This window comes from Vipera berus, assembly GCF_964194415.1.
Source record: "Vipera berus genome assembly, chromosome: 1".
In the NCBI taxonomy this organism is placed as follows: Eukaryota; Metazoa; Chordata; class Lepidosauria; order Squamata; family Viperidae; genus Vipera; species Vipera berus.
The window spans coordinates 111,110,610-111,138,186 of NC_138202.1; the positions used below are offsets into that span (position 1 = coordinate 111,110,610).

At 38.2% G+C, this 27,577-nt stretch overlaps 1 protein-coding gene across 1 annotated transcript in view; it reads right to left on the minus strand.

Moving 5' to 3' along the window:
* Window positions 1–3,332: 3,332 nt before the first annotated feature.
* Window positions 3,333–27,577, minus strand: part of EPS8L2 (EPS8 signaling adaptor L2) — an 89,608-nt gene continuing 65,363 nt past the window's right edge. Inside the window, exons 11-21 of the mRNA XM_081323503.1 lie at window positions 25,746–25,834; window positions 23,517–23,591; window positions 22,202–22,350; window positions 20,221–20,347; window positions 18,779–18,888; window positions 16,974–17,085; window positions 15,949–16,065; window positions 14,401–14,536; window positions 12,944–13,127; window positions 10,438–10,570; window positions 3,333–6,137 (exon numbers count right to left, since the gene is read on the minus strand). Coding sequence (XP_081179629.1) covers window positions 6,066–6,137; window positions 10,438–10,570; window positions 12,944–13,127; window positions 14,401–14,536; window positions 15,949–16,065; window positions 16,974–17,085; window positions 18,779–18,888; window positions 20,221–20,347; window positions 22,202–22,350; window positions 23,517–23,591; window positions 25,746–25,834 — 1,304 coding nt within the window. The 3' untranslated portion in view covers window positions 3,333–6,065. The remainder of the gene's footprint in view (window positions 6,138–10,437; window positions 10,571–12,943; window positions 13,128–14,400; window positions 14,537–15,948; window positions 16,066–16,973; window positions 17,086–18,778; window positions 18,889–20,220; window positions 20,348–22,201; window positions 22,351–23,516; window positions 23,592–25,745; window positions 25,835–27,577) is intronic.

Consider the following 27,577-nt stretch of genomic DNA (forward strand, 5'->3'; position numbering starts at 1 on the left):
TTTCTTTTGTTCATGCTAAGCTGAGCTTAGGAGTGGCTATTTTACTGTCCTTGGTGCTCTTTCTGCACTAGCATTGATGGTGATACCTAGTTGGGTAATGAAGTGTCTCCAATCAACCTCCGAGAGCATCAAGAACTCTACAGTTCAAGCCTGAGCTGTACACTTACTCTTCTATTTAGTTTTGGCACTAAACTTTGTTCACCCTGCCTCCCAGCTTTGTGTTCAAATTAGCCCGCTCTCCCTTTCTCTAGAAGTTCAACCACTAACATTTCTTAATAATTTTATATAGGTAGTCCTCAAATTAGTGATCACTGTTGGGACTGGCAAGTCAGCTGTCATGCAGTCACTGAGGCTGCAACTGTGCTTAACTTTCTTACTGTAGCTTTCTTTTGCTTTTCCAGATCTGCAAAATTGTAAATGCAAGGATTGGTTGCAAAGTTGCTTTTTCATCACTGTCATAACTACTGTATGAACTGTTGCTCCAGGAAGCAGTTGCTAAATGAGGACTACCTGTGCATCCTCTTAATTGTTTTTTTGGGAAAAATAATCCGGGCCAGGCAAATGCACACAGCATGAATTAAACATGGAAAAAGTGGTAGGGCACTAAATCGTGTTCTTAGTGTTCTTACATTAGAAACTGAGAAGAACCAATTGGTGCTTAAACAGTAATAGCTAGTTTGGAAAGGTATATTATGGTATAATCCTAATTAGATATTTCTTTGATACAATTTTCAAAGCCAAAAAGAAAATCTCTAGCATATACTTCTGCTATGCTAAAGCACCCATGCATCACATCACATACTGCTTGTCTGATGAGTTTCTGACATATTGTGAATTGCAGTACTCAGTTAATGGATATCAGAGAATTTTTTCTATAGATTCAATTTTAATTTTAACTGAAACACATGTAAAAAGAGTAGAAACAAAATTTAATGCTGTTTTTTATTTTCTGGAAGAGGAATTCTCTAACTTGACATTCAAAATTCAGTTGAGCCCAGCAGGCATGCCTGCCTGCCTTCCTTCCTTCCTTCTTTCCTTTTCATTCATTCATTCATTCATTCATTCATTCATTCATTCATTCATTCATTCAGTATAGTTTTTTTGTTGAAATTATCCAGTGTTCTTCCAACAAGATTACAGCAGTCCTGCTCAGGGTATACGGTTGCCCTGAAAAAATAAAACAAATTGCAATTCTCCGTTACTTTGACCAAAATTTCAAATTGGGCAACTACCTACTTCATATACAATATAAAGACCAGAATAGCAGTGTGCAAAGTGTTTTGATTTTGTGCCATTCTCAAGTTGAAATGCCCCATTTTGAATTCAAAATAGTTGTTTTGAGTGCAGAGCAACTGTTTTAGATCTACAGTTGATGCTTTTGGCCACTTCCAATAGTGTTTATAGCCTGACATCATGTTTCTAACTCAAGACTTAAATGACCAAAACAATCTGTTTGAAATGTGAAACAAGCAGGGCATTTTGTTTCATATTCAAACATTTTGCACATTAGTATAGAAAATTATTTGTAAGACTTTAAATTTGGACTTGGAATAAAACCTAGCGATAAACTCAAAGTTGAATATTGAGAAGGTGGTCAACTACTTTGTAATACCACACTGCTACAATTGTATAGTTTATCTCATGCATGGCATTTTTCAAGTTGGTCCCTTCAGGTCATATGTCTTTCAGAATTTCTAGCCAACACAAAGCATTTTGACATCAGTTCCTAACTATGATAATTGATCATGAATAAAAATAAGCTATAGGGCTGGGTCTTGTTCATACGTTACACAAATATATGAAGAAGGCTTTGCATATAGAACAGGGGTGTCAAGCTCAATTTCATTGAGGGCCGCATCAGCATTGCGGTTGCCCTCAGGGGGCTGGGTGGGTGTGGCCTGGGTGGGTGTGGCCTACTGGGTGGGCGTGGCTAGAGTGCGTATGGCCTACTGGGTGGGTGTGGCCAGCTCTACATCGTTCGCATCAAGGGTGCCTATGGGGGCCCTGGCAGGAGTGGGGACAGATCTGAGGGTCTCTGGCAGGAGGAGGGTCTCTGGGCCAGGGCCAAGGCAGTGGGGGCCGTTCCCTCCCTGTTTCCAGGATGGCTTCACGGGCCACATGAAACCACTTCACGGGCCGCATCCGGCCCCCGGGCCTTGTGTTTGACATGTCTGATATAGAATAACCACAGTATTAAGTCATAAGAGACAGCACCCAGGTAGAACAGTGCTGGTAGATAGTTTTAATATGCAAGAAAGGACATATATTGAAAATCTAAATTTCCCATTTTTGGTTGAAATCATGCAAATTGTGCAATAAATGAAGCATAGGTACAGTTAAGCAAAGCATTAACATCTCCATTTATATTTTACATAAGGATACATTTTAAAATTAATATTTTCAACCAACTTGCCATTTCATTTATAGTACATATAGACAATTCAGCAACACTAATGAAAGCATCTTTGGTTAGCCATATCTTCAGAGATAAGTATATACTCGATTTGATATGCTTCAAATACTTCCAAATAAATCAAGACAAAGATTAGTTTCTCTACCACAGTTTTCTGGGGCTGATGATGCAATTAGGATTGTGGTTGCTCCATTAATGTAATATAAGAGAGTCTTGCAACTACATCTGCCAGAGTATGTCTGGCGGTCCTTCTCCAATGCCAGAGACGAAAGTGATTGCTCCAAATAGGAGAAAAATCAGTCTCCCATACTTCCTATTGACTACTCCAGAAAAGTATTATTTATATTCGAATGCCTTCATGTAGAGAAAAGTCAAACATGCCAGGACGGGCTGTGGATTTAGAGGATCCAAACCCCTTCTGTTCTGACATATCAGTGGAAAATAAGAGCCACAGAAATTATTTCTCTTCAGTTAAGAGAAAAGATGTTTCCAGAATTGTAAAAAGTCAAATGAAAGATGGGATAATGTCACTTCAGTCCTACCACATACGTACTGGTAGGCAATACACTTGGGAAAAAGTAGCTTTTTTACTTTGATTTCTTCCTCTCTCCTGGAATTGTTCCTTAATGGTGATAATCATGTATATTTAGTGAATTTAAATCTACAGTTATTAATGTACATTTAAAAGTGAAAACATCGCCATTTATTAGTTCTCAATATCTATATTAATTTCTTTGGCTTTATTATTAATATTCCATATGATAAGCAGATAGTTAATTTTGCCTGCTCTATATCTGGTTTATAAGTAAGTGCATCTGCTGCTTCTTATATATTTGTCAGCTTCATATATAATATATATTTTTTCTGATTTTAAAGTGAGATTAAATTATCTCTGCACCGCTACCTTTAAAATACTTAATGTGAGCATATTTTTATTTTGCAATATCTCCACAAAAGCTTTTTGTTTCACCTTTGTTAAGAACCTTGTCTACATAGTTATGTACAGATAAGCCATTGTGGCTAATGTACAAATAATAGTAGATAGAGGAACATCAAGCAACAAAGTATGCATTCTTTAAAGTCTTGGTTTTGCAGATTTTTCCAGACATGCAGAATAATACACATTTGTTGGAATAAGTGATATATACCAGACACAGTCCATGTTTACCAGTTTCTTCAAGATTTATATATTTTCAGACCCAAAATGTATGCAAATGAAGTTTTAGCAGCTAATGTCATATATACTGATTTGCAGTTTGAATGGAGTTGTGTTTACCAACACTGACTATAGCAATTGTCGTCAGTCTGTAGTCCCACTTCAACTGCATATTTTTTTAATTTTGAGTAAGTAGCTTTCCACTGAGGGTGTAAGCAGCCAATTACATAATTTACACAGAAAAAAAAAGCAGCTGAGAATCATGACTGGTTTTGGATTTTGGCTTATGCCTAAGCAGAGGACACTTTGCAAAAGGATAGGGGACATAGCAGCACCTAAACCTTCGTATGAACCTACTGAAAACTTAGCCACCAAATATAAGTTTTGAACCAACATGTTCTGGAATTTAAAAATTATAAAAAGATAATTAACGGTGTCTTGAGCACATAAGGTGCCATGTGCATATAGCTCCATATAGCTCACAAATTTAGCTTTTATGAAAGTTTATATTCATTAGAGGATTTCCTGAAATCAAAATAAATTGTCTCATGCACCACATACTGGGTATCCTTCCGCAGATTAAATAGTTTGAATGGATTTGGAATGTTAACAATCCCATCAGATTGGAATTATATGTTGGATTTTTCCTTGTATTTTGATTAAACATTATTAATTGGGTGATCCTAAAGCTTCCTATGAGTCAAAGAGCGCCCAAACAAAAAAAGGCTAATTTTGACCTATCTCTAGGATTAAAAAGATTAAGAAAAAGATCCTAAGGCCATGCCAATCAGCAAAAGTGATTATATTTATTTGGCTTTCAGTCTACCTTTTCCTTGAAGAAATTGCCATGTTACTGAGAATAGTTCCAGCCCTTCATTTTGAAGTTTGGTCTGAATACAGGTTAGTGATAATGGATTAAAACAAAGAAACACACATTGATTTCTAAATGGTATTTCTTTGGATTACTCCCTTGGAAGAGTATTTGGGAGACTTCTTGAATTTCCCTCTGGAGTGGAGAGCTTTAATCTTGGCCAACCTCTGTAAAAAATGTGAAAGATGGCTTGTTAACACCTGAAGTCCAGTGTTGGGTGAAATGGAAGCAGGGAACATCCTGAAAACATGCAGGCTTTGTGGGGGGGGGGGGGCGCCTGACATGCCTGAAACCTAATCTTGATCTACATCAATTTTGCAGATGGTGGAGAACAATTGCCTCCCTTTGGCTTAAAAGAGAGCAGGCATAAAAGAAAATGGGTCCGGGGAAGAGAAACAAATGAAATGTTCTTCTCTCGTCCACCTTGCTGAAGAGAGAACAGATCTGTACTTGCAGATCTGCCAGAGAATCCACTGTCAGAGCCATCTGAGTATACTTCCCGTTAGGCTCTGGTTCTAAACACATGAATAAATATGTACAGGCTTGGACCGTAGAACTCCAGGTATTTTCCTTATACTAATAAATGAGAAATATGTTTTTTATAGACGTGGCTATGGGACAGTTCCATTATGCACTCTTTTATATGCCTTGACATTTTTTTCCCTACAAGACAATATGAATATTGTAACTACATTTGCTGTTGAAATATCAGGGATGCCTCATGCGATCACTTCAGGATCAGAATAATGGTATGTGGGGTCAAGCCTGGGCAAGAGCTGAGCATTCAAGTTGATTCAAGTCTTGGGTGTGGCTGTGCACACGTGTGTGTATGTCTCTGTGTGTCTGTCTGCAAAGTCCATACAAAAACATATACAAAGAAAGGAGTGTTCTTGCAAGCAAAGAATGCTATCACTTTCAGTATGAATGAAGCAGCTAATCAATCTGGCATTGGATAAACCTGACTTACTACAGTGCAAAGACCCTTTTTGGTTGCATGGATTTTTTTTTAAAGCAGCTGGTGGGGGAATAGCTGTAGGAAAAAAAACAGGCAAACTTAAACATCTTGGCTGCTAATGATAAGCTTTTGTATGTAACAAAAGTGATGCAGAAGATTCCCCACTACATGCTGGACACAGATTGTACTGAGTTGCATACAAAACTAGCAGAAAATTTAGAAGCATGCAGGCTTCAAAGCACATGGCTTTGCTGGCTTATGACTAATGGTATTTCCAGCCAGTTCTGGATGCATTGATGGGCCACAGAGAAAACGTGCTGCATAGATTGACTGGGTTGTTTTGCTTCAATCCAACCTTTGCTTAGAGCAGAATTTTGGTCGTCCTCATGCTCTGAAATCATAGACGTAACATCATGTATAAAATATAGCAATATAAAAATATAATACTTCATTCAATACTACAGCTTCTTTCCCAATGCATTGTCAAATTAGTGAGGGAGTTTAGTGTCCCCTTTGTCAACACTGCTGAAGGAACAGTTGGTCTGAATGGCAATGTACATTGATAGTCCCAACAGTCTGACTTGTAGACGTACTCCGTTCTATTCTTCCTCTTTTCCCTTTTTCGTGCAAGTAAAGATATATGAGTAGAGTTGAAATAAACCAAAATAACTTAAATAGAAGAATCAATCCTCTCTTGGCGTTGCTTCATGATTTGCTCAAGTTCTGACTTCTCTCTATTTTTCTGTAAGACAAAAAAAGACAATGAATTTTATTTTTAAAAAAATTACATAAGACAAATCACTTTAGCAATTTAGCATTTTCAAGAGTGAGTTCACCGCTATGGTTTCTTCTCTCAGATTTCTCAGAAGCAATTTGAGATGACCTGCAATTTTCTTCTCTTGTGAGCAAGAGAATCTTCCAATTTTAAACAAAGAATTATTGTCATGCTCTGATTTGGCAGAGATTCAAAGCTATGTCCTGAGCTGCTGCAGTTCCTACAGAAACTAAAATCTTACTCCTGTTTCTGCAAAAATGAAATAAATGTTGCACCCAACCACTGCAAAACCTTGATTCAAGGTGAGCATTTGTCTAAAAGTACACACACATATAATATCCTGGTGGATCCTATGAAGGAGAACTAAGAAAGGTGCAAGCCGTATTATTACTTAAAAGTTAGACCTGCAGTTTTATTACAGAATTTTTTTTATTGATTTGACAATCCATGACAAAAGCATATGAACTATAAGAACTGCATATATAGAAAGTCAATAATTGAGATTCAAAATAAACATAAAGGGAAAATAAATTATCAGGATCACTAGACAACTAAATATCTAGCAGAAATAACCATTGCAACAATTTAGCAGCCCACCTGGAGAAAATTTGTAATCTGTCAATTAAGATGAGGAAAATAATTTCCCCCTTTGATTAGCTTGGTTGTAATTAAGAGAGGTGCTATTAATTCAGCACTATGACATATAAAAAGGCATTGCCAGGGGATATATAAAATTGTTTCCTCTAATAAACTTGGACAAAGTTGCTTTTGCAGAGAAATCTGTAATCTTTTTCCTAACAAGTGGCAATTTTAGGCAAAGGTAAGGGATCTTTTGTGGGCCAGGCAAAGAATGCTTGCTAATCCTTTTAGCGTAAGAGAGCACAAGCCTGCAAAATATGTTGTTGGAGGATGGTTTAATCCTGTAAAATGACACTGCTGAGGAGCCGCTGTTTCAATTCCAACTAAGTTCTCTGAGCCAAACAAAATAAAGACCAGATAGGCCAGAGCCTTTCACAACAATTCCAGTCTTTTGTGTGAACATGTAGTTATCCTGGAAAAAAAAACCTGGAGTGCTATCAAAGAAGCGTAAATTGGTCCAATATTTCAACCAGTGGTTTCATTTGGTCTCCAAAGAAATTAGCTTAAATTCTACTCTCAGCATGGGGTATGATAAAACAATGAGTTACTTGAAGCAAAGATGTAAGAAATTTGGATTTGATTATCTTCATGGAGCTGGTACAAGAGAGTAACATCCACGCATCATACAGTAGATGATTAATGAACTTTGCTCTGAAACTCTTAATGGCACTACACATACTTATTATCTTAATAATAAGTGTGCTGCAGCTACCAAAAAAGCCAACACAGTGCTAGGCTGCATCAACAGAGCGATAGAATCAAGATCACGTGAAGTATTAATACCACTTTACAGTGCCTTGGTAAGGCCACACTTGGAATACTGCATCCAGTTTTGGTCACCATGATGTAAAAAAAGATGTAAAAAAAATGCTGAGACTCTAGAAAGAGTGCAAAGAAGAGCAACAAAGATGATTGGGGGACTGGAGGCTAAAACATATAAGGAACGGTTGCTGGAATTGGGTATGTCTAGTTTAATGAAGAGAAGGACGAGGGGGGACATGATAGCAGTGTTCCAATATCTCAGGTGTTGCCACAGAGAAGAGGGAGTCAAGTGATTCTCCAAAGTGCCGGAAGGCAGGACAAGAAGCAATGAGTGGAAACTAACCAAAGAGAGAAGCAACCTAGAACTAAGGAGAAATTTCCTGACAGAACAATTAATCAGTGGAACAACCTGCCTCCAGAAGCTGTGAATGCTCCAACACTGGAAATTTTTAAGAAGAGACTGAACAGCTATTTGTCTGAAACGGTATAGGGTTTCCTGCCTGAGCAGGGGGTTGGACTAGATCAGGGCTTTTCAACCTTTTCACCATTTGTACCACTTTTAGGATATGGCAATATTCAAGTACCACCAGTTGCCCTAGCAAGGTGTCAAAAACTTGATGACCAATAAAAGGGAAAAAAGTGATAAAGTACAGGTAGTCCTCAACTTACAACAGTTTGCTTAGTGACTGTTCAAAGTTACAATGGCACTGAAAAAAGTGACTTATGGCCATTTTTCACACTTATGACTGTTGCAGCATCCCAGGGTCAATCTACATTTAGATTCTTGGCAACTGATTCATATTTTTTATGGTCACAATGTCCCAGGATCATGCGATCCCCTTTTGCAACCTTCTGACAAACAAAGTCAATGGAGAAACCAGATTCACCTCTCCTTTTATATCTTCTCTTCTCTCCTCCCTTCTTTTATATCCTCTCTTCTCTTCCCTTTTTATCTCTTCTCTCCCTTCTTATATCCTCTTCCCTTCCCTTCTTTTGTATCCTTTTCTCCCTTCTTATATGATCTTCTCTTCCCTTCTTATGTATCCTTCTCTTCCCTTTTTTATATGCTCTCTTCTCTCCTCCTTTATATCCTCTTCCCTTCTTTTATATCCTCTCTTCTCTTCCCCACCTTTTATGTCCTCTCTTCTCTTTATATCTTCTCTTCTATCCCCCCTCCTCCTTTTCTATTCCATGCACCTCTAGCTGATTCCTCTCAAGGCCGCGCTTCTCCATCTCTCTTTTGCAGCCCCCTTCTCTTCCCCCCCCGTTGTCTTTTTTCACTCTCCCTCTCCTGCCGAAACCTCGTTTAATAGCCTCTCCTCTCTCCCCGCTCCTTTTCTGTTTGCGCCGGAAGCACTGATCCCGGGGCTTCTGTCTCGCCCCCCCCATAGCCCTGCAGAAGTGCCCACCGATCCTGGGACTTCTGTCTTGCCCCCATAGCCCTGCAGAAGTGCGCGCCGATCCTGGGGCTTCTGGCTCAATCCTATAGCCCCGCAGAAGAGTGCGCAGATCCTGGGTTCCTGCCCCATCCCCATAGCCCTGCAGAAGCGTGCACCAATCCTGGGGCTTCTATCTAGCCCTCATAGCCCTACAGAAGTGCATGCCGATCCTGAGCTTCTGCCCAGCCCACATAGCCCTGCAGAAGTGCTCGCCGATCCTGGGGCTTCTGTCTCGCCCCAATAGCCCTGCAGAAGCGTGCGCTGATCCTGGGCTCCTGCCTAGCCCTCATAGCCCTGCAGAAGCACCTATCAGCTGTAACTGTGCACACCAATCCTGAGGCTTCTGCTGAGCCCCGACAGCCCTGCAGCTCCAGCTGTCTCTGCCTCAGACTTGTGCGGTGCTGCCGCTGCTTCAACGTATTCCCCTCCCCCGCTACACTTGTCTAGGATGGTCACGTACCACCTGCCAGGTGCAAAGTGGTAACCACACGTACCACTGTTTGAAAAGCCCTGGATTAGATGACCGCCAAAGTTCCTTCCATCATCATTATCATCATCATTATTATTATTGGCAAAATGAAGGATGGTATTTGAAAGTTTTGGGGCTCTGCAGGTTAGCCGTTCCTTGTTTTGTTCCAGCTTATCAAGGCTTGGAAGGAGACATTTAGGTATCCAAATGCTCATCTGATTAATGTTAATTTTCCATGAAGAGTGGTGCGTAACAATTAATTTGGAGAAAATGACTAGTTTTAAACACAATGCATCTGAGCTGGAAATAATTGACTTAGCTATTGAACACTGTTGAGATCATGGGATCATAAAGGTCCAGAGCTGCTTTCAAAGTGGCACAGAGCCTTGGGGGGAAAGGCCTACTAAAGTTTAAAAAAAGGGGGGGGAACCAGAATAAAATATAGGGATTATTGTTACATTACTTTTATTAACCCTATAAAAATGCATTTCATTTAGAAGATATATTCAGTTCTTAAAGGTTACAAATTAATTTCTGCTCTGGCTGAAAGTATATAAACAATAAACTACCTCAATGGTCCTCAACTATTTCTCCACCACAGATGCCTTTTAAAGACCTTTTGTGGCCACAGACCATGGCCACGGGACCTCCAAAACTTATGGTAACTCAAGATTTAAATCATAACATTTCTTCAAACCTTTGTAGATCCCCTGTGATGACATCATGGACCTTCAGGGGTCCATGGACCACAGGTTGAGAACCACTGAACTATCTTATTACCACAGCAGTAAAACCTACTAGTCCATCTGTAACACTTTAAAGCAGCATCTTTTCCCAGGATCTTGAGATTTCCCTCAAAGTATTAACAGTCTTAAAAGATTAGGACTACAGTACGTTACTACCCATCCTTTAAATTATGGATGTGATCATCAAAGGGTTGCTATTTTAGGAACCTTACCTCAAGAAAAGACTTTCGCACTGTGATTTTGCTAAATACCCGGGCACCTTCTTCTCCGCATACTTTTTTCAATTCTTCTTTGTTCAAGGAGAAAAGCTGTGCTCCTGTCAGTATGCCAAGATGCTCCACGGTTCTAAAAAAAGTTAAGGAAGAAGCACTATTTAAATATGTACAAGGCCTTAGACATTTGACACTTTTCATAGGCCAACAGTTTCTGAGGGAGGAAGGTATCCTAAATTTACAGAAGATTGCAATTAGTTCTGTATCCTTGACAACTGCTTCAAAGGTTTCTAAAAAGATGCCATGATCTCTTCACTGGGAAAGATCTGCATTCAGTCTTCATGAAATATAAGAAATTTGAAAAGTGGATCAGTTTCTTAAAATTGAAGTGGAATTGGAACTATAAACTAAACTAAACTAAACTAAACTAAACACTAAACATTAAACAGCACTAACCCTAAACCTAAACTACAATAATACATTTTTTAAACCTCTTTCAGAACTGGCTGTTTCTGCCCACTCCTCCTCTACCATTCTGCACAAGTATAAAAGATCCTTTACTGACATACATAAGTAGTGGACAAACTACTCAAAAGACCTAATCATCCCTGTCATAGTTATGTAAACTTTAATCTAGGAGCAGTTATGAGGATAACAGAACAGCCACCTGATATGCTTTAGCTAGGAAAGAACTAAGCACAATAAAACTATCCCTCAGTGATCTGCAGATAGTTTTTACATTATGATTCCCTGGAAATCCTGCACTAATCAGTAGAACATCCAAATGTTTCGTTGTAAGTAGGGATTATTCTGGCTATTCTAAATTAAAAGTATATTTATATAATGCCCTTTACAGAAGAAAGTTCCCTTAAAACTGAAGAAGATGGTGTGCCCAGCAGCAGTAACACACTTTTTTAAAAACAACAACAACACACATTTGCATCTCCAGATGTCTTTACAATTATTCCTTAACATCTTTCTCAGGAGGGTAAACTTTAAGCACTGATTATATGTGCTAGTCCCCTGAGGGTAAGCAATATTATGCAGACCACAGAAAAGGAGCTAAGAACTAGCAAGCACCTCAGAAAAAGCAAAGGAAATACAAGTAAAATTACACAAACACCCTTCATCATACCTCTCTTTATCATTTGGTTCCTACAAATCTACTACAGGTTTCCTACACTGGTTTTCATTTATTTAAATGAAATCAGGATCACATCAACTTTTTCAGCCTTTCTCTTCCTCTCAATCCAATTACTCTTCCTTCATCTATTCCATTGGCTTCGTAATTTGATCCTGGAAGGTCATACTATCTATATAGGATCAAATCACCTCAATGTACTTTCTTCATGCTAGTCATCTAACTTTGTATTCCATCCACATTCGTTAAATTCCATATAATCCTGAGCTCATCACTTGTTTTATCACACACATTCCATCTCACCACATTCAGCTTAACTTTTATATTTATCCTGACATATCCAGACTTCACTGTCAAATAAAAAAGTTAGCAGAAACACACACATATGCACAGCTATAGTCACTTCTTTTGACAAACGTTCTTTTTAATAGGATACATACTGCCCATCCATTTCCTAGTCTTTGAGAAACATTTAACTATGGTAGCTGCCAAACACAACATTTGTGGTCTTCAATATAGTTATATCCAGATCTATAGCCCTGTTGCATCAAGACACGTTAAAAGATCTGTGGGTAGCTCTGCACTGCAAGTCAGTATAATTATTGCCTGGTATGTGCAAGTGAAACGTGTCTCCTCTGAATTAGAAACAGGAACAACAAAGCTGCTCCATGAAAAGAAAAGAGCCAAAATCCAGTTGTGCAATATCATTATTAGGACCAACTAAAAAGTCAGAATGTGCGCAAACTTTTCTATTTTTTAGATATCGTCAGGCTAAAAGAAAGGAAAAAAGTAGGGTGGACTTTATGTCTGCACTGTTTCCATCCTGTGTCACCTCAAGGCAAGATCTTACTGACAGCTGAGTTTTATTGGGGGCTCAATCAGGGCTTCATTATCCCTGTAATCTAATACCTCATGGCAAACCGTGATAATTTGGGAGATATTTTTTTTCTCTTTTCCTTCCTCATCTCTTGGTTTTAAAGAATCTGAGAGGATGCTGGCTCATTGTTATGACATTTAACTTACCCTGTTAAAAATGTTGACAATATTTAAATTTTTGATCTTTTAAATTTTGTTTCAAGAGCTAAGGAAGATTTGAGGGACATATAATATGAAATGCAAATATGTTTTTATGCGTTTTCTCCTGTCCTCTGTTACGGAAGAAACCTAACCTAACCTTTTTTTCAATCCTGCTATCCCCATCACTTCACATTATCTGAAACGAAAATGAATCTGTTGCCCTGTAGATGCATTAGACTTACTTCCATTATTATCCTTAGCCTACAGCTACAGGGAAGGGAAGGGAGAATTGCAAGAAATTAAGGAAGAAAGCATCTGGGGAAGCGTTGAAAAAGAAGAGCCACTAACCCTTTGCTGAATGAATTTGCTTCCAGCCAAACTCTGACTTCCTCAGCATTGGATTCAAAGGTTAAGGGCACAAGAACCTGCTGGGACTTCTCTATTCTGAAATTCCTTTGAGGTTGCTGGATTTTTATATTGGTGATCTTTTTCAGCAATTCATCATTGACCTCGTCCATGTGATGGATTAATTCTAAAAAAAAAGAAATTGAGGAAAAATTATGCAAGTTCAGAACAGGCATCAGGGCTATCAATCATTTCAGTCAATTTTTGTTACGGAAAGTCTCTCCCTCAATTATTTGATTATATTTAAGTTATATATAAAAGCACATTTAAAGATGTTTGTTTCCAGCTACAGGTAGTCTTCGACTTACAATCATTCATTTAGTGACTATTCAAAGTTACAACGGCACTGGAAAAAAAGTGACTTATGACTGTTTTTCACACTTATGACCACTACAGCATTGCCATGCTCATTTGATCAAACTTCAGTCACTGGGCAACTTGCATGTATTTATGTCGGTTTGACTGTCCTGGGGACATCTGATCACCTTTTGCGACTTTCTGATCATCAAAGTCAATGGGGAGCCAGATTCACTTAACAATTGTGTTACTGACTGATTCACTTAACAACTGTGGCAAGAAAGGTCATAAAATGGGGGAAAACTCGCTTAACAACTGTCTCTCTTAGCAACATGAACTTTGGTCTCAATTGTCCTAAATGGAGGGCACAGCCCAAAATTTTCTTCCAAAGAGAAGTGTGCTCTTAAGTCTCTTCCAGGCAACTTGCATTTCCCATGAAAACCTTTAAAGTTAATTGTCAACCACTGAATCTAAAAGCATCAAATTGAAATCTTATTTTATACTTACTGTATGTATTTGGGAGTAAGCCTTCAAAGTGATTGGAATATATTTCCAGGTAGAAATACAGCACATTGAATTTTATTCCACGTGCATTAAATTTGCAAGCCTACTATTGAGAACATTAAAATATGGCAGAGAAATAGATGAACTGTCCTTCCTACCTTGGGAACAAGTAACTACAGCAGACATGTCAAACTCGCGACATCACGTGACGTCACGCAATGTATCGGGAGAGTTTTGCCATTGCCAATTGGGTGGGTGCGGCTTCCGGAGGACGCGTCCGGCCCTCGGGCCAGCAATTTGACACCCCTGATACTACAGCATGAAGATAATTCAAAGCAAAATATAATACCAAGAGGTATTACAAGGCGATGGATTGTCCACCAGTAATGCTATGAGATCATTTCAATGAAGATTCGAGATTGAGATGGCTTCTCGAGATTGCTTCATTATTTATTTAAGATCAGTTCTTAGTTCAAAGGTTCTTGGTACTGATCTTTCAACTGATATGAGTCAAAAGATCAGTAATTTTTGGCCAGTGTAATAATGTACCTTTCTTTTAAAATGTTAATTATATGAGTTCAGACTGCATGGGTACTTACGTTCTTTGGCTTCTGAAGAATTGTGGGCTGCCATTTCACTTCCCCATTTTTCTCCAGCATAGCTAGGAGGTAACTTATGGGAAGGGCTGGAAGATCCAGATGCTCTTGGACTCAGGTCTCGGTATTTCTGATTACCCTACAAAATGTCCAATGCGTAAAATCAGATTTCTATTATCATTCATTCTTTATTGCTTGATAAGAATAGTTAACTGATGTAAATCCTTGATTTATTGTTTTGTCCAATTATAAAATTCCTACCATTGTTCTGAGTTTATTAGAGATAAAGCTGCTTAGGACATCTGCTTTTACTGGCATTTGGCTGAGATTTTGACATGCTGGAACATTATGAACATTATGATGGAGATTAATATCCATGTATATAGGCAGATATCTCTGTGGATAACAGAACAGTGTCTTTGATTCTCTACGAAAATGTATCATTAAGGACCTCCACAGAAATGAGTACTTCTTTCAGTATAGATAGTCCTCGACATACAACAGTTCGCTTAGTGACCGAAGTTACAACGGTACTGAAAAAAGTGACTTATGACCATTTTTCACACTTATGACCATTGCAGCATCCCCAGGGTCACGTGATTTACATTTGGATGCTTGACAACTGACTCACATTTATGATGGTTGCAATGTTCTGGGGGCCATGTGATCACCTTTTACAACATTCTGACAAATGAAGTCAATGGGGAAACCAGATTCATTTCACAACCGTGTTACTAATTCAACAACTGCAGTGATTCACTTAACTGTGGCAAGAAAAGTTGTAAAGTGGGGCAAAATATGTCTTTTAACAAATTTCTCACTTAGCAGCATAAATTTTGGGCTCGATTGTGGTTGTAAGTTGAGGACTACCTGTAAGTATGGTTTGTTTTATTGTATGTGACCCAAAATCATATTTGTGAGATGGGTGGCTATATAAATAGAATTTATTTATTTACTGAATTAATAGTCTGCGCCATTGCACAAAACTCATGCTTTTTGTGCCCAGGTGGCATCCTAATTCTTTAGGAAAATTTTTATCCTTTAAAACTACTTTTGTAAAGAATATTCACCAGGAACTGTGTCTGATATATTGGCACACAGCTACCTAATGAAATATAACGTGGTGCAATTAGAAGATTGCATTATTAATCTTCCCTCAGACTTGAAGGGTTAGAAGGTCAATTTAGGGTCAATGAGTATTTTTGCCTGCCCTAGCTCACAGGATTGTTTTGAGGAGAAAGGGAGGGAGGAAGAGACATATCTATGCCATTCCGCTGTTGTTTTAATAAAGAAAGAGAATTGTTAAAGAAAGACAATTATGAAGAGGGAGTGTGTGTGAGTATGAGAGGGAGGGAGGGGGAGGGAGAGGGGGAGAGGGAGGGGCAGGGAGAGGAGAGAGAGAGAGAGTGTGTGTGTAAAATATGATTTCTTTGTTGTTAAGAAAAATTAATAGCCAGAATCACTTAGGGAAGCATATCTACCAAAGTCACCTATGCAATTTTGTATTTATTTTAAAGAACTACGGTTTCTAATTTAAGAGCTAAATCAGACCTGCACCATTGCTGCAAAATCCTCCGGGGACACCAGATCTAAGATATTATATGGAACATAACCAGCCTGTCCACTTCGGTTTTTCAGCTTCCACCACTGTTTGTTATCTTCCAACACCTGTGAATAAAAAAACCAAAACAATTTATCCGCTATGAAAGATTACATTCTATGGTTTGTTTAAACATCTCCACTGGAATCTTTACCTTACAGGTAGACTTACTTGACTTACAACCATTCATTAGCAACTGACTTAGGACTATGCCCTCCCATTGACAACCATTGTAGGATCCCTACAGTCATGTGATCACACTTGGCAATCAGCATGCATTTATAATGTTCGCAGCATCTTGAGTCATGTGATCATCATTTGCAACTTTCCCAGCTGGCTTCTGACCAACAAAATGAATGGGGAAGGCTGGATTTGCTTAATAACCATGTGATTCACTTCTCTACAGCGATTGCACTTGGCAAAAAAAGATCACAAAATCAGGCACAATTCACTTAACACCCGCCTTACTTAGTGATGGAAATTTTGGACGTAATTCGAGGACTATCCGTATATTCCTTGCACAATTAAACCAATAAGTCGCTCTACATTCTTGAGCACACAGTTATTTCTGTTCTGTAAATACCCTGGCATATTTTTCCCTGCCAAGAATATGTCATCATGTTCAGACAATTTACAGAAAAACTTTACTAGCAAACAACTGAATTTCCAGCCTATCTTGTTTCTTAATCTTCTTTCCCCAAGGTCGAGTGCCTCCTGCCCCCTTGCCCATTTGGCTTTGAGAATGACTATAGTCAACTCGAAAGCTTCCGCACAGGTGCCTTCTCCATCGCACACCAGTTAGTGCTGCACAGCATTGAAGTGCAGCTTTCCTTCTCCCTCCTCCCTGCCCTGAAATATCTCATGTGGAATATTGGTTGTGGAAGGTTGAAGGATCCTTTCAAAGCTCGTGTGATCACGCCTGCCTCTTGCCTCCCTTTTCCAGGCACTTGCAAGGATCTGGGGTTCGTTCTTTTACCTCCAGAATTTCATCTTTCAGCACGGACAGTTCAGTTGCATTTCGAGCAGTGAAATCATAAAGAATTTTGGCGTATCTCTTTGACTGAGCCATCCCTTGCGCCTCAAAATTCCTGCAAGAAAGATATTGTAGAGGGAGAGCCAGGTTAGTTTATTGTGGCCAAAAAAAAAATGTTGGCAGCACGTTTCTCAATTAACCAATGTCTAGTCAGAATTCAATTCACATTTTAACAAAATTGGTTAGTTGAAAAGGATGACAATGCCTGCTGACTTTATTTTTTTTTTTTGCAAGAAAGATATAATAGCACTATCACATTGCTAGTCAGAGTGACTCACGGCCTAATTTAAAATACCATATTGAAGTTAAATGATGCACCAGTATATTTTTGTCAGCTTTCTTTATTAGCTCATGTGCTTATATAGTTCCTGCAAAAAATTAAACTACACATTATATCAACAAAATAAAGTAATTAAACAAAGTCTGCCTGTAAAAGTAACTAAAACAATAATCCTTCGGAACATAGTTTTAATTCATATTACAAAATACTTTTTCTTAAGCAAGCCAGGCCTTGGACAAGACATTGTAAGATAATAACTGCAACCTCAGTTCTGCCAAGAGTTGAGATGAAATTTGGCAGCATACGAATGTGTGAAATATCAAACTAAGTTAACAAGTAGAAGACAGCAGCTGGATTCCCTGTTTCCCTCTTTGTATTACATTGGAATAGATAAAAGAGAAAATATTAGCTTTCATGGATTGAGGTTTGAAACCAAGACGGGGAACAGCATTTAACCAGGAGAAAAGGTAGTAATCTTTTCCAGAAGTGCCTCCCAACATGAGAAACACAGGGAGGCACAAATAGGAAAAGGAGAACAATGTTTAAGTGGGTGTAAAGAGAATCAGTCACTTGAAAGAATGGTGGAGACTAGGAGAATGGTTTCATTGGATCAGTGACATTGAAATCTGTTCAAGAATACTATGAATTACTCTGAATCCTACTGTGAAGGCCACTTGTCATCGTATATTCATTTATGCTAACAATATTATTAATATTTTTTCTTCATCCGTATAAATGTCATTTTGATATAGTACTAAACATGGATATTTAAGCCTATTTAAGATGTTAAGATCACACGTTTATTGGGTATTCTGAACTTTCCCTTCCTTCCTTCCTTCCTTCCTTCCTTCCTTCCTTCCTTCCTTCCTTCCTTCCTTCCTTCCTTCCTTCCTTCCTTCCTTCCTTCCTCCCTCCCTCTCTCCCTTTCTCTCTCTCCTGCTTTTGATATTTTCTCTGGTTTCTTCGTTAGTTTTTAAAACTATGTAATCCTTTTTGTCTTGTTTCATGTCTTCAGTTAAAAAGATAAAGAGAAAAAAAAACACTTGAGGGCAATTATGTCAGACTTCCACAGTTACACAGTTAAACCCCACTAAGGCTTTTGTGTACAATCTGAGGTCCCAGGGTGGCTGCAATCACTCAAATTATTAGCTACATACTTCATAGAATCCCAGCATGATTACCATTGAATTGTTTAATATGACAGAAAAAGAAAACTATTCAAGAGTACGGTAATCACATTAAATTAACTTCATTTAAATAAAATACTAAATTAAATTAAGTGTACAGTAGTTTTTGCCCTGGTGTCATCCAATTGCAGGAATGCAGCTCCCAGCTTGGCCCTCAACCTAAAGTTGTGTTATTTCTGAAAAGACAGATCCCCACCTTAATAAAGTGGGAGAAAAAAATGGTGTGACATCAGTCGCTCACATTTTTTAATCCCACAAATAAAACAATGAAAGGAAAATACCTATGGACATGTTGAGTAACATGCTGAGCAAAGGCGTCTGCTCCTTGCTTTTGGTCTGAAGTCTGGACTGGCTTCAAGTGACGATTGGGACACCCATTGGATGATGACAGCTTCCAAGGAGGAGAGGAGGAGGAGAAAGAGACCAGAATATTATTAATAAGGGAAATGCACATGCCCCAAAGAAAGTTCCTCATTTTTAATCAATCAAAATCATAATATGAAAGGTACTTTCACTAATATCAGTTTCCAGGAGATCATACACACACATGTATAAATAAAAAACTATCATTCCTATTGCATGAACAAGGTATTAAATGAAGTGGTATTAAATCATGTTATCAGTTTGAAACTAGCTAGAACCTCTGTGGTTTCTAACCATGGATGTAGGCTTCGGTTTTGACTAAAAGGAGGAGAGGAGGCGGTAGTTTCTAAGAACTACCTATGGACAGATATCAGACACAAAATGAGTGAGGAAGAGAGAAATACTTCTGGAGCAACTAAAATCTCATTCCCTTCCCCATTCCGCACATATTAAAAAAATCAGTATCTCCCCCTCCCCCGAAATATGTCAAAGATCTGTCTGTCAAAAATCCCCAAGCAGATTGATTTACATCCTGGTTAATTCAATGAGGAGCAGAGGGGGGACACTGAAATAGCTCAAGTTAATTTCATCCTGGTTTCTTGCTTGGGCTGCTGTGCTCTTGAAATTTGCATAGGTCTGCAGATTTGAAACAATGCAAATCAATCTTCACTGCCTTTTAAAGTGGTATGAGCAAGGTAACTTGGATTTGGTCATATACAAAAATATCTAAGTGGTTATTATAAAGAAGGTTGGTTATCTTTCCCTTTTATGGGTGGGAGAGTAGAACGTTATGTTAGCTGAAGCCCAGCCATTGGGAGGTGAAATGAGGCAAGATTTTCACCAGCAGAAAAACAGATACTCGTAACGTTTTGAGAATTTCACTGCTGGAAACAAAAATGTTTTTTTTTCTGGTTTGGCAAGTCACAAATAAATCAGTTCAGTTGCTATACATAACAATGACATGGGAATGCAAAGATGCAGATTGATTCTGGAACAGTGCAAATAAATCACACGAGTGTGCCTCGAGAGTGCTTAGCTAGATCCCTGCAAGTTAGCTAAGTATCAAAAATGTTCAACATGCTTTGAATGATCAAGTCACCTTCCTAATTTTTTTTTAAAAAAAAATTAATATGAACCATTCATAGATTTATCTATCTACTTCAACAACAGTATTGTATTTGGCTCACAATTTGAGTAAATAAAGTTAAAAAGGAAGGAAGGAAGGAAGGAAGGAAGGAAGGAAGGAAGGAAGGAGGGAGGGAGGGAGGGAGGGAGGGAGGAAGGAAGGAAGGAAGGAAGGAAGGAAGGAAGGAAGGAAGGAAGGAAGGAAGGAAGGAAGGGACTTTAGTCCGCAAAGTACCTCTTCTTGCAGATGGCCAATATCCATTTCCCATGGAGCCCCACGAAAGATTTCCAGGGGTGGCTCCCATCCGTTGTGAAACTTTGGAACATATCTTGGGATGTTGGCATCTCTTGGCCATTCAGGTCTTGGAACACATATTAAAAATAAGCTTATTTTATAGGGAGCAAGAACATATGATACCCTTTCCCATTTTAGACTAGGATTATTATATCTCAAAGCTGAGCATATTTTTGGAAAATCAGCATTCTGATTGCTTAGCTCACATACAAATGCTATCAATGAGCTTACAAAGCTAGACACAAAACAACCATTGCTCATACCAGTAGCATTCTATTTTCTGTCTGTAGTCCACAAGTGCTTTTGGTATCTCTATGGTTTTAAATTCATGAAGAGAGAAACTAGTGGGGAAGAAATGCCAATGTGTGCTCCATTGCTAAAACTATGGGCCTCACTTTCTAAATCGGGGAAATCTTTTCTTCCACATTATTGTTGTTCAGATGGCATTTTAGGGAATTTTGCCTTTCACCAACTTCAGCCAAGGAAGACATGAGACTTCCTCTGGGCACCATGATGAGCTGATGTCCTGCTAGTAACAGGATCACATTTGCAAGGAGAATCATGGCTAAATGCAGGATCCAGGTGGCAAAATTTCTGGAGGGAGGGGAGATTGTTGAGATTATCCGCATGACTCTGATCAACCACTCCTTGTGAGTATAGCATGGAAACCACTGTTTTGCACTTGGCTTATGAGTTGAATACCTAGGACCCAGCGTTCCATCCAACTCACCCTCGCAACAGAGCTTTCTATGGACATTGAGCTTAACTGGGCCTTATTTCCTAATCACTTTTTGGATATATTATTTTTGTACTGTACTGGAGAGATTAAGACTCTTTGGACCAGCAATATTTAGCTCTATTCATCAGATGACTTCACTTCTCTTTGGAGGAAAATAATATAAATTTGATTTTAAAAGTCTTTGAAATATTGTTTTGGTTTTGTTATATGCCACCCAAAGTTACTTGTGAGATGGGTGACCATACAAATTACATAAATAAAAATGAATACATGCACATTTTTTCCAATTATGCATTAAAAGTCTATTTCGAATATGGATTTTGGAAAGTTAACAACGGATTAAGGGTCCACAGAAATTTTGGAATATTTCTCTGCCAAACATTTTGATAAAATAGGTAAACGTTGATGAGATGGACAGAGGATGTTGTAATGATAATAGGTAAACGTTGATGAGATGGACAGAGGATGTTGTAATGATGCTAGAGAACAAGTTGCAACAGATAATTTTGAAATTATTTTGAAGGGGGACTTAATTACGATAAGAACCAAGAAGAATATAGAGGAAGATATGGAGATACAAATGGAACTGATGGATGACATATTCACTAAAGGATATATGTAACTTTTGAACCAGGAAATGGACTTCAATAACTTTTTCTTACTAGACATACAAAAAAACTCTATTAAGGTCTTGTAGGATTCTATTGGAGGAGACAAACAAAAGGACAAATATTATTTATTGGATATATAAAAGAAATCTGCTAAAGTTCTGAAAGAATTGCAGTTCCAACAAAAATAGAAAACTAGCTCTGGGACTCTTTTTGAAGGGACTAAAAATGAGATTCTTAAAAACTTAGGGAAGTTTACAAAACTAGCTTATTCACCCAGAACTAAAAGAGAAAAAAAATGTATCTGGTTTCCCTTACTGGAGTTTTGCTGGCAAATAACAATCAAAGAATTTGGATTTTGGTTTTTATTTACAAGATGAGCTACAGAACGATTGGTGGGATGATGGGGAAAGTTAATCCCTTTTTTCTTTTTTCACACTTTTTTCTATTTGTATTTTACTGTTTGTATTTTTAATAGTTTGTATTTGCTTTTGAGTTTATTGTTTTCAATCATAAAATTGGTCTGGAAGAATCCTTCTCTGGGTTCCTCTTTTGCTTGGCTTTATTTACATACCTTGACCTTGTCCAAGTCTCTCCTAAGGATTCCCACAATGCCATTTCCTTTGGTGTTAGATGGCCTTTCAGGAAATCTGTAGTATCCTTTGAAAGAAGTGGATTGAGGACAGATCTTGCAAATTCAGGGCCTCCACAGCTGTTAACAATCTGGATTACAAACAAGAAATCACAAATGAGAATTTCCAATAATCTTACATGGGTAAAGCGTTTGGAAGATAAATTTTTAGGCCTTTACAGGTAGTTCTTGACTTAAGACCATAATTCAGCCCAACATTTCTGTTGCTAAGCAAGACAAACAGATTAAGTGAATTTGCCCCCATTTTATGACCACAATTGTTAAATGAATCCCTACGGTTGTTAAGTGAATCTGGATTCCCCATTGACTGCTTGGCAAAAGGCGATCACATGACCCCGGGACAATGCAACTGTCATAAATATGAGTCAGTTGCTAAGCATTTGGATTTTTATCACATGACCATGATGGGGATGCTGCAACAGTTGTGTGAAAAATGGTCATAAGTCACTTTTTTCCAGTGTTGTAACTTTGAACAGTCACTAAATGAACTGTTGTAAGTCAAGGACTACCTGTACTGTATAAGTGTCAAGATTTTGTATCTATCCCAGACTACCATTAAAGATACCTTCCTATTACAGGACTTGACAACTACATATTTTGTTATTTTTTTCCATCATTGCCGTTAATAATGAATGACTATGACTGGATTGTGATTCCCCCAAATGTTTTGCAACAATTCATGTTATACTTTAAGGTATTGTTAAGAGTCCTACTTTTGCTGGGAAAAACTAAGTCAGCTACTTTTTGGAAATTGTAAAAATCTCTGCATCTATCACAAATTTATTTTTTTTAAGAAAGAGCATTCTGGTTTTTTTGTTTTTTTTTTTGGTGTTATGTAAAATAGTCATGTGCTTGTCCAGAGTAAGAAATTCATGAGTTGACTCATTAGATATGATAGCTTTGCTATTTCCATACAAAGATATTTTGGGGAAACTGAAATAAATCCTCTCTATTTGCCATGAGCTTTTCAAGCTCCCAGGTTAACTCCTTGGAATATTGCAAATCAGTCCCTAATATGGAATAGATGAATATTTAAACAGGCTAGAAAAATGTAATATGCGTCAAAAATCTGCATATTGCTGGTTTTAGTTCTACTTCTCAAACCTACTTCCAGATATTGCATGCATGCAATATGGCCAGTTAGAATTCAGGGAATCAGAGGTCAACATATCTGGATGCCAGTAGATGAGAAACTCTGGATTAAAATTCATTGAATAAGGGAGAATGTAATTTATACCAGTTCCAGTGGTCCAAACAGGAAATGGACTAATTCTGAAGCACTTGGATTCTGAATATGTTTTTTCAGTTTGGCCTGTGAAGAGAAGAAAAACAAGTTAAATCTAAATCTATTTTATAACTGTTTGAAAATAAAATGCAAACAGCAAAAATGTTTAGCAACTCCAAGAAATGCCCAAGAAAATATCCAGCATATTTCAATATCCAGATGCTGTAAACTATTTCTCTCTAAAGTAACATAAATCATGTATCCAGGTTCTTCTACAAAGTCAAATTAGGCACTGTATTATGACTGTACCTTATTCCCATGATCAGGTGGGCAGTTGGCTCTTGGCATTAGATCAACTATTGCAGGAATTACTAAGGGCTAGATTAAGTTGATCCCACTTAATCCAGAAGAGTTCTTTTGAGGTTTTTAAGGAACATACAATTGTATCGTTAGTCAAACATTATGCTTTATTAGCAAGAGCTTGTTTAAATTATACAATGGGTTTGTTTTAATGCAACTGCATTAATTGCAGTCCGCTGGGCAGGCCAAGCTTGAATCTTCTGCAATGTAGCATCTGACAGAGGCTAAATTATAAAGGAAACCCCAGGAAAGGGATTTATAAGAATGGTAAATGTGGTTATTGATATGGAAGAAAAACATATCCATTCTTTTTAGTGGTAAGGATTTGCTACCTTATTGCTATTTTCACAACAAGGGTCAAACAATAGATAGAAGCAACTTGGCAACTGCTTGTAGCCTTGACACTTCTCCCATCCTGCAAGAATCAGCATAACATTATTGCACAGTGTCACTTTCCGTGATATGGGTAATCATATACATTTAATTAATAGATAAACAAATATAGTAAAATCATTCATCCATTTGTCTATCTACTCATCTACTTGTGGGTTATTTCCTCCGAGTGGGCAAGACGTTTTACAAAGCACTCCTCCACCCACCTCCTTTTCCCACATAACATCCTTGTGAGGTAGGGCTTGTTAAGAAAGAAGGGATTTCTAGGACTGAAGGTAAATTTGAACCTGCCTTGCCAAGTTCCATACCAATGCCTGAACCGTCATATCATACTACCTCTTATATGACACACTTGTTAAGGCAGCCTCAAGACTTGCACTGGTACCGAACTAGCCTATTAACCCTGTTCTGCCAGCAATGCAACATTTGCCAAAAAGGTAATGACGTTGCACACGATCCCCGTGAAGATATGCTTACTCGGTTTTGTACAGTTTTCACCTCTCTGAGTTCATTTTTAGACAAATGCTGCAGAGGGGAAAGCTTTTTTCCCCTCAAGTATAACAAGAACACACTGTCAGAAAAATCTTGGAAAGGGTTCATGCATTTTTTTCTTCTGTATTACAGTCCAATGTATCTGCTAAACAGCATAGTTAAGTATTTCAACAATGAACATGCAGCATAAATAGTTTTCAAACCAATAAATAGAACTCTCATTGTCAGTAGTTAGCACTTGGCTGGGAATGATGTGAATTGTAATCCAACACATCTAAGAGCTCAGGGTTTGGCAAGGCTGCGGTAGAGACACTGAGAACAATCAGTTTGAGGATCACCATTTTGGACTTGAGCTATCTATCCAGAACAAACTAGATCTTCTTACAAATAGCCCAGTTTTTTATAAAGGTTTTAGGGTTCACATTTAAGAATTTGACTGCATGATTGATGGGAGAAAGTTTAAAAATTTTCTCTACAAACAATTGTTGTATTCAGAATTTCTGCTTCTCGCTTTTCATGGACAAGTAGAAGTAGAAATTAGACTTCATTATATGACATGATATGTAACATGTATACAAGTTAATCCAATTACCAGTGCAAAAGAGTATTTGTCCTACATGCTGATATTTTGTGAAGGGGTATTTTTGGATCTTCCTATAATACTACTCTTGACAGTCACAGTCTCCAGCAATCATTTTCCAGTAGTAAGTGTACGTATAGTGTCTCTTTTAGGATAATACTCAATGCATCTTATGAAATGGGTGACATAATGCTTGAATTTGTTACTTTTTAAAGTGTCAGCTGCAATACATCACCATGTGCTTTTTTTTTTGCAACTTTGTAAAATTGTTTACTACCTACTCAGATTCTGAGCTCTTTGGCTATACAAACATAATACTTGGTTGATTCCCAATAACAGCATGAGGCAAGCAAATAAGCCATTACCTATCCAATTGAGACAAGAGAAAATTATACACAATACCCTTTGCTTCTTACCAGGAGATTTAGTGCCAGCTTGATTTTCTGAAAGCAGTCAAGAAACTCAGTTTCATGTGGAGGTTTGGCGCGCAGAGTCAAAACTCCCTCTTTAGACCAAAAGATAATAAACAATTTTTTTTAAAAAAGTCACTCCTATGCATAAAGAAACATTAATGGGGAAACAGCTCTTTGTGACATGCTGACCACAAAATCTACATTCCTTGAGGGCACTTTGTGTTTGAAATACCAGTCTCACCCAACTGGATGCCCTTCAGTGCAATGGGCTGTAACTTCCATCATTCCATAGCCAGCACAGCCAGTGGGGATGGCCAGAAGACATGTTATCTGTCAATGGCAGGATCTGAAGTCGTATATGTTTAGAGTCTCCATATGAGAAAAGGTGGAAGCAGTCTACAAAGAAACAGCCACCTAACTCTATCAAGCATAGTTAAAAGCTACCTCTATAAACACTGGTGGTCAAAATACCACTATATTTTTCCTTCATGTTCCAGGCCGATCAGAAACAGAACTATGTGGGTTGGGGGTTGCTTGGTTCTCGACGGCCTTATAGACAAAACTAAATATTGTCCCGGTCACTTGGAGAACACTGAGAGATGGATTTTTCTCATTGGAGACATTTGAGGTCTGTAACAATGCCTTTTATTACATCTCTATGCGCTTTGGTTATTGTTTCCTAATTAAAAGGTCATCACTGTTTATTCTACGGGAAGAAATGAATCATTGCACTTGGACCCAAGGTCACAATGGTGGTGGTGGTGGGGAAACAGGCCCATCCCGACCCCAAATGGCCAGTGTTCCTACCCTCTGCCTCAAAACCTAAAATGACAAAACTAAGAAACAGCTAGAAGTAAAAAAGAGGAGTCTTATTTATCTTGGTCCAGTGGCTTTATTTTTGAACAGGAGGAGAGAAATGGAGCAAGGAAAGAGGTGAATGGGTTTCAGAACTGGCTTGGAAGTCAGTATTTGAACTGGATCCTTCAAGCCTGATGGGATAGGGTATATATGAAGTAGGCATCAGTTAACCGTACTAACTTAATAATAATAAACTACATCAGGTGGTGCAATGGAATCATCATTAAAAAGCAAACGTGGCTCTTGAAAGAGTCCTTGAGACTGATGTTTGTTGCTTCTTTCACTTCCTTGATGTGCATAAACAAAGTAAACATGAAATCTCATTTTCCATTCAGCTAAGATTTTCAGAAAAAAACCCCATACTTGCGTTTATTTTGTTTAAAAGTTGCTAGGGCCGCCAAGGCAAAACAGAATTATTGAGGAGTGGCTGGGTGCTTCTAGCCCCTGGACTGTGTGCCTATTTGCTTATAAATTATTTGTAAAATAATTTATTGTCCAATTCCACAAAGGAAGGCCTCAAGAAAATTGACAAGGAATAACAAAGCCACAAAGCAACTAAAAATGAAATCTACTCTACTATTGACCCATCTGTTATGGGTCCTCTCTCTTAAGGAGGTGCATCCAATGGGGCCAAGAAGCAAAATCTTCTCAGTGATGGCTCCCTCCTTGTGAAACATCATCCTTACAGAGATACGTTTGGCCCCCACTTTGACATTCTTTTCCAAGGGGCCCTGAAGACATGTTCTACCAGCAGGCTTGGGGACCCAAAAGTGATTTGGAGTGGCTGATCTGATTGTTGTCACTAGGGGAATAAGTTTTGGGTTGGGTTTTGTACTGAGGTTTTATCTTTGTAAGCCACCCAGAGTCATCGTGAGAGAGTTGGGAAGTCATATAACTTTTTAAACAAAGGCAGCCCTTATGCCATTATCACCCCTAAGCAGAACCAAAACACGTTCAAGTCGTTCTGGAAATTAAGG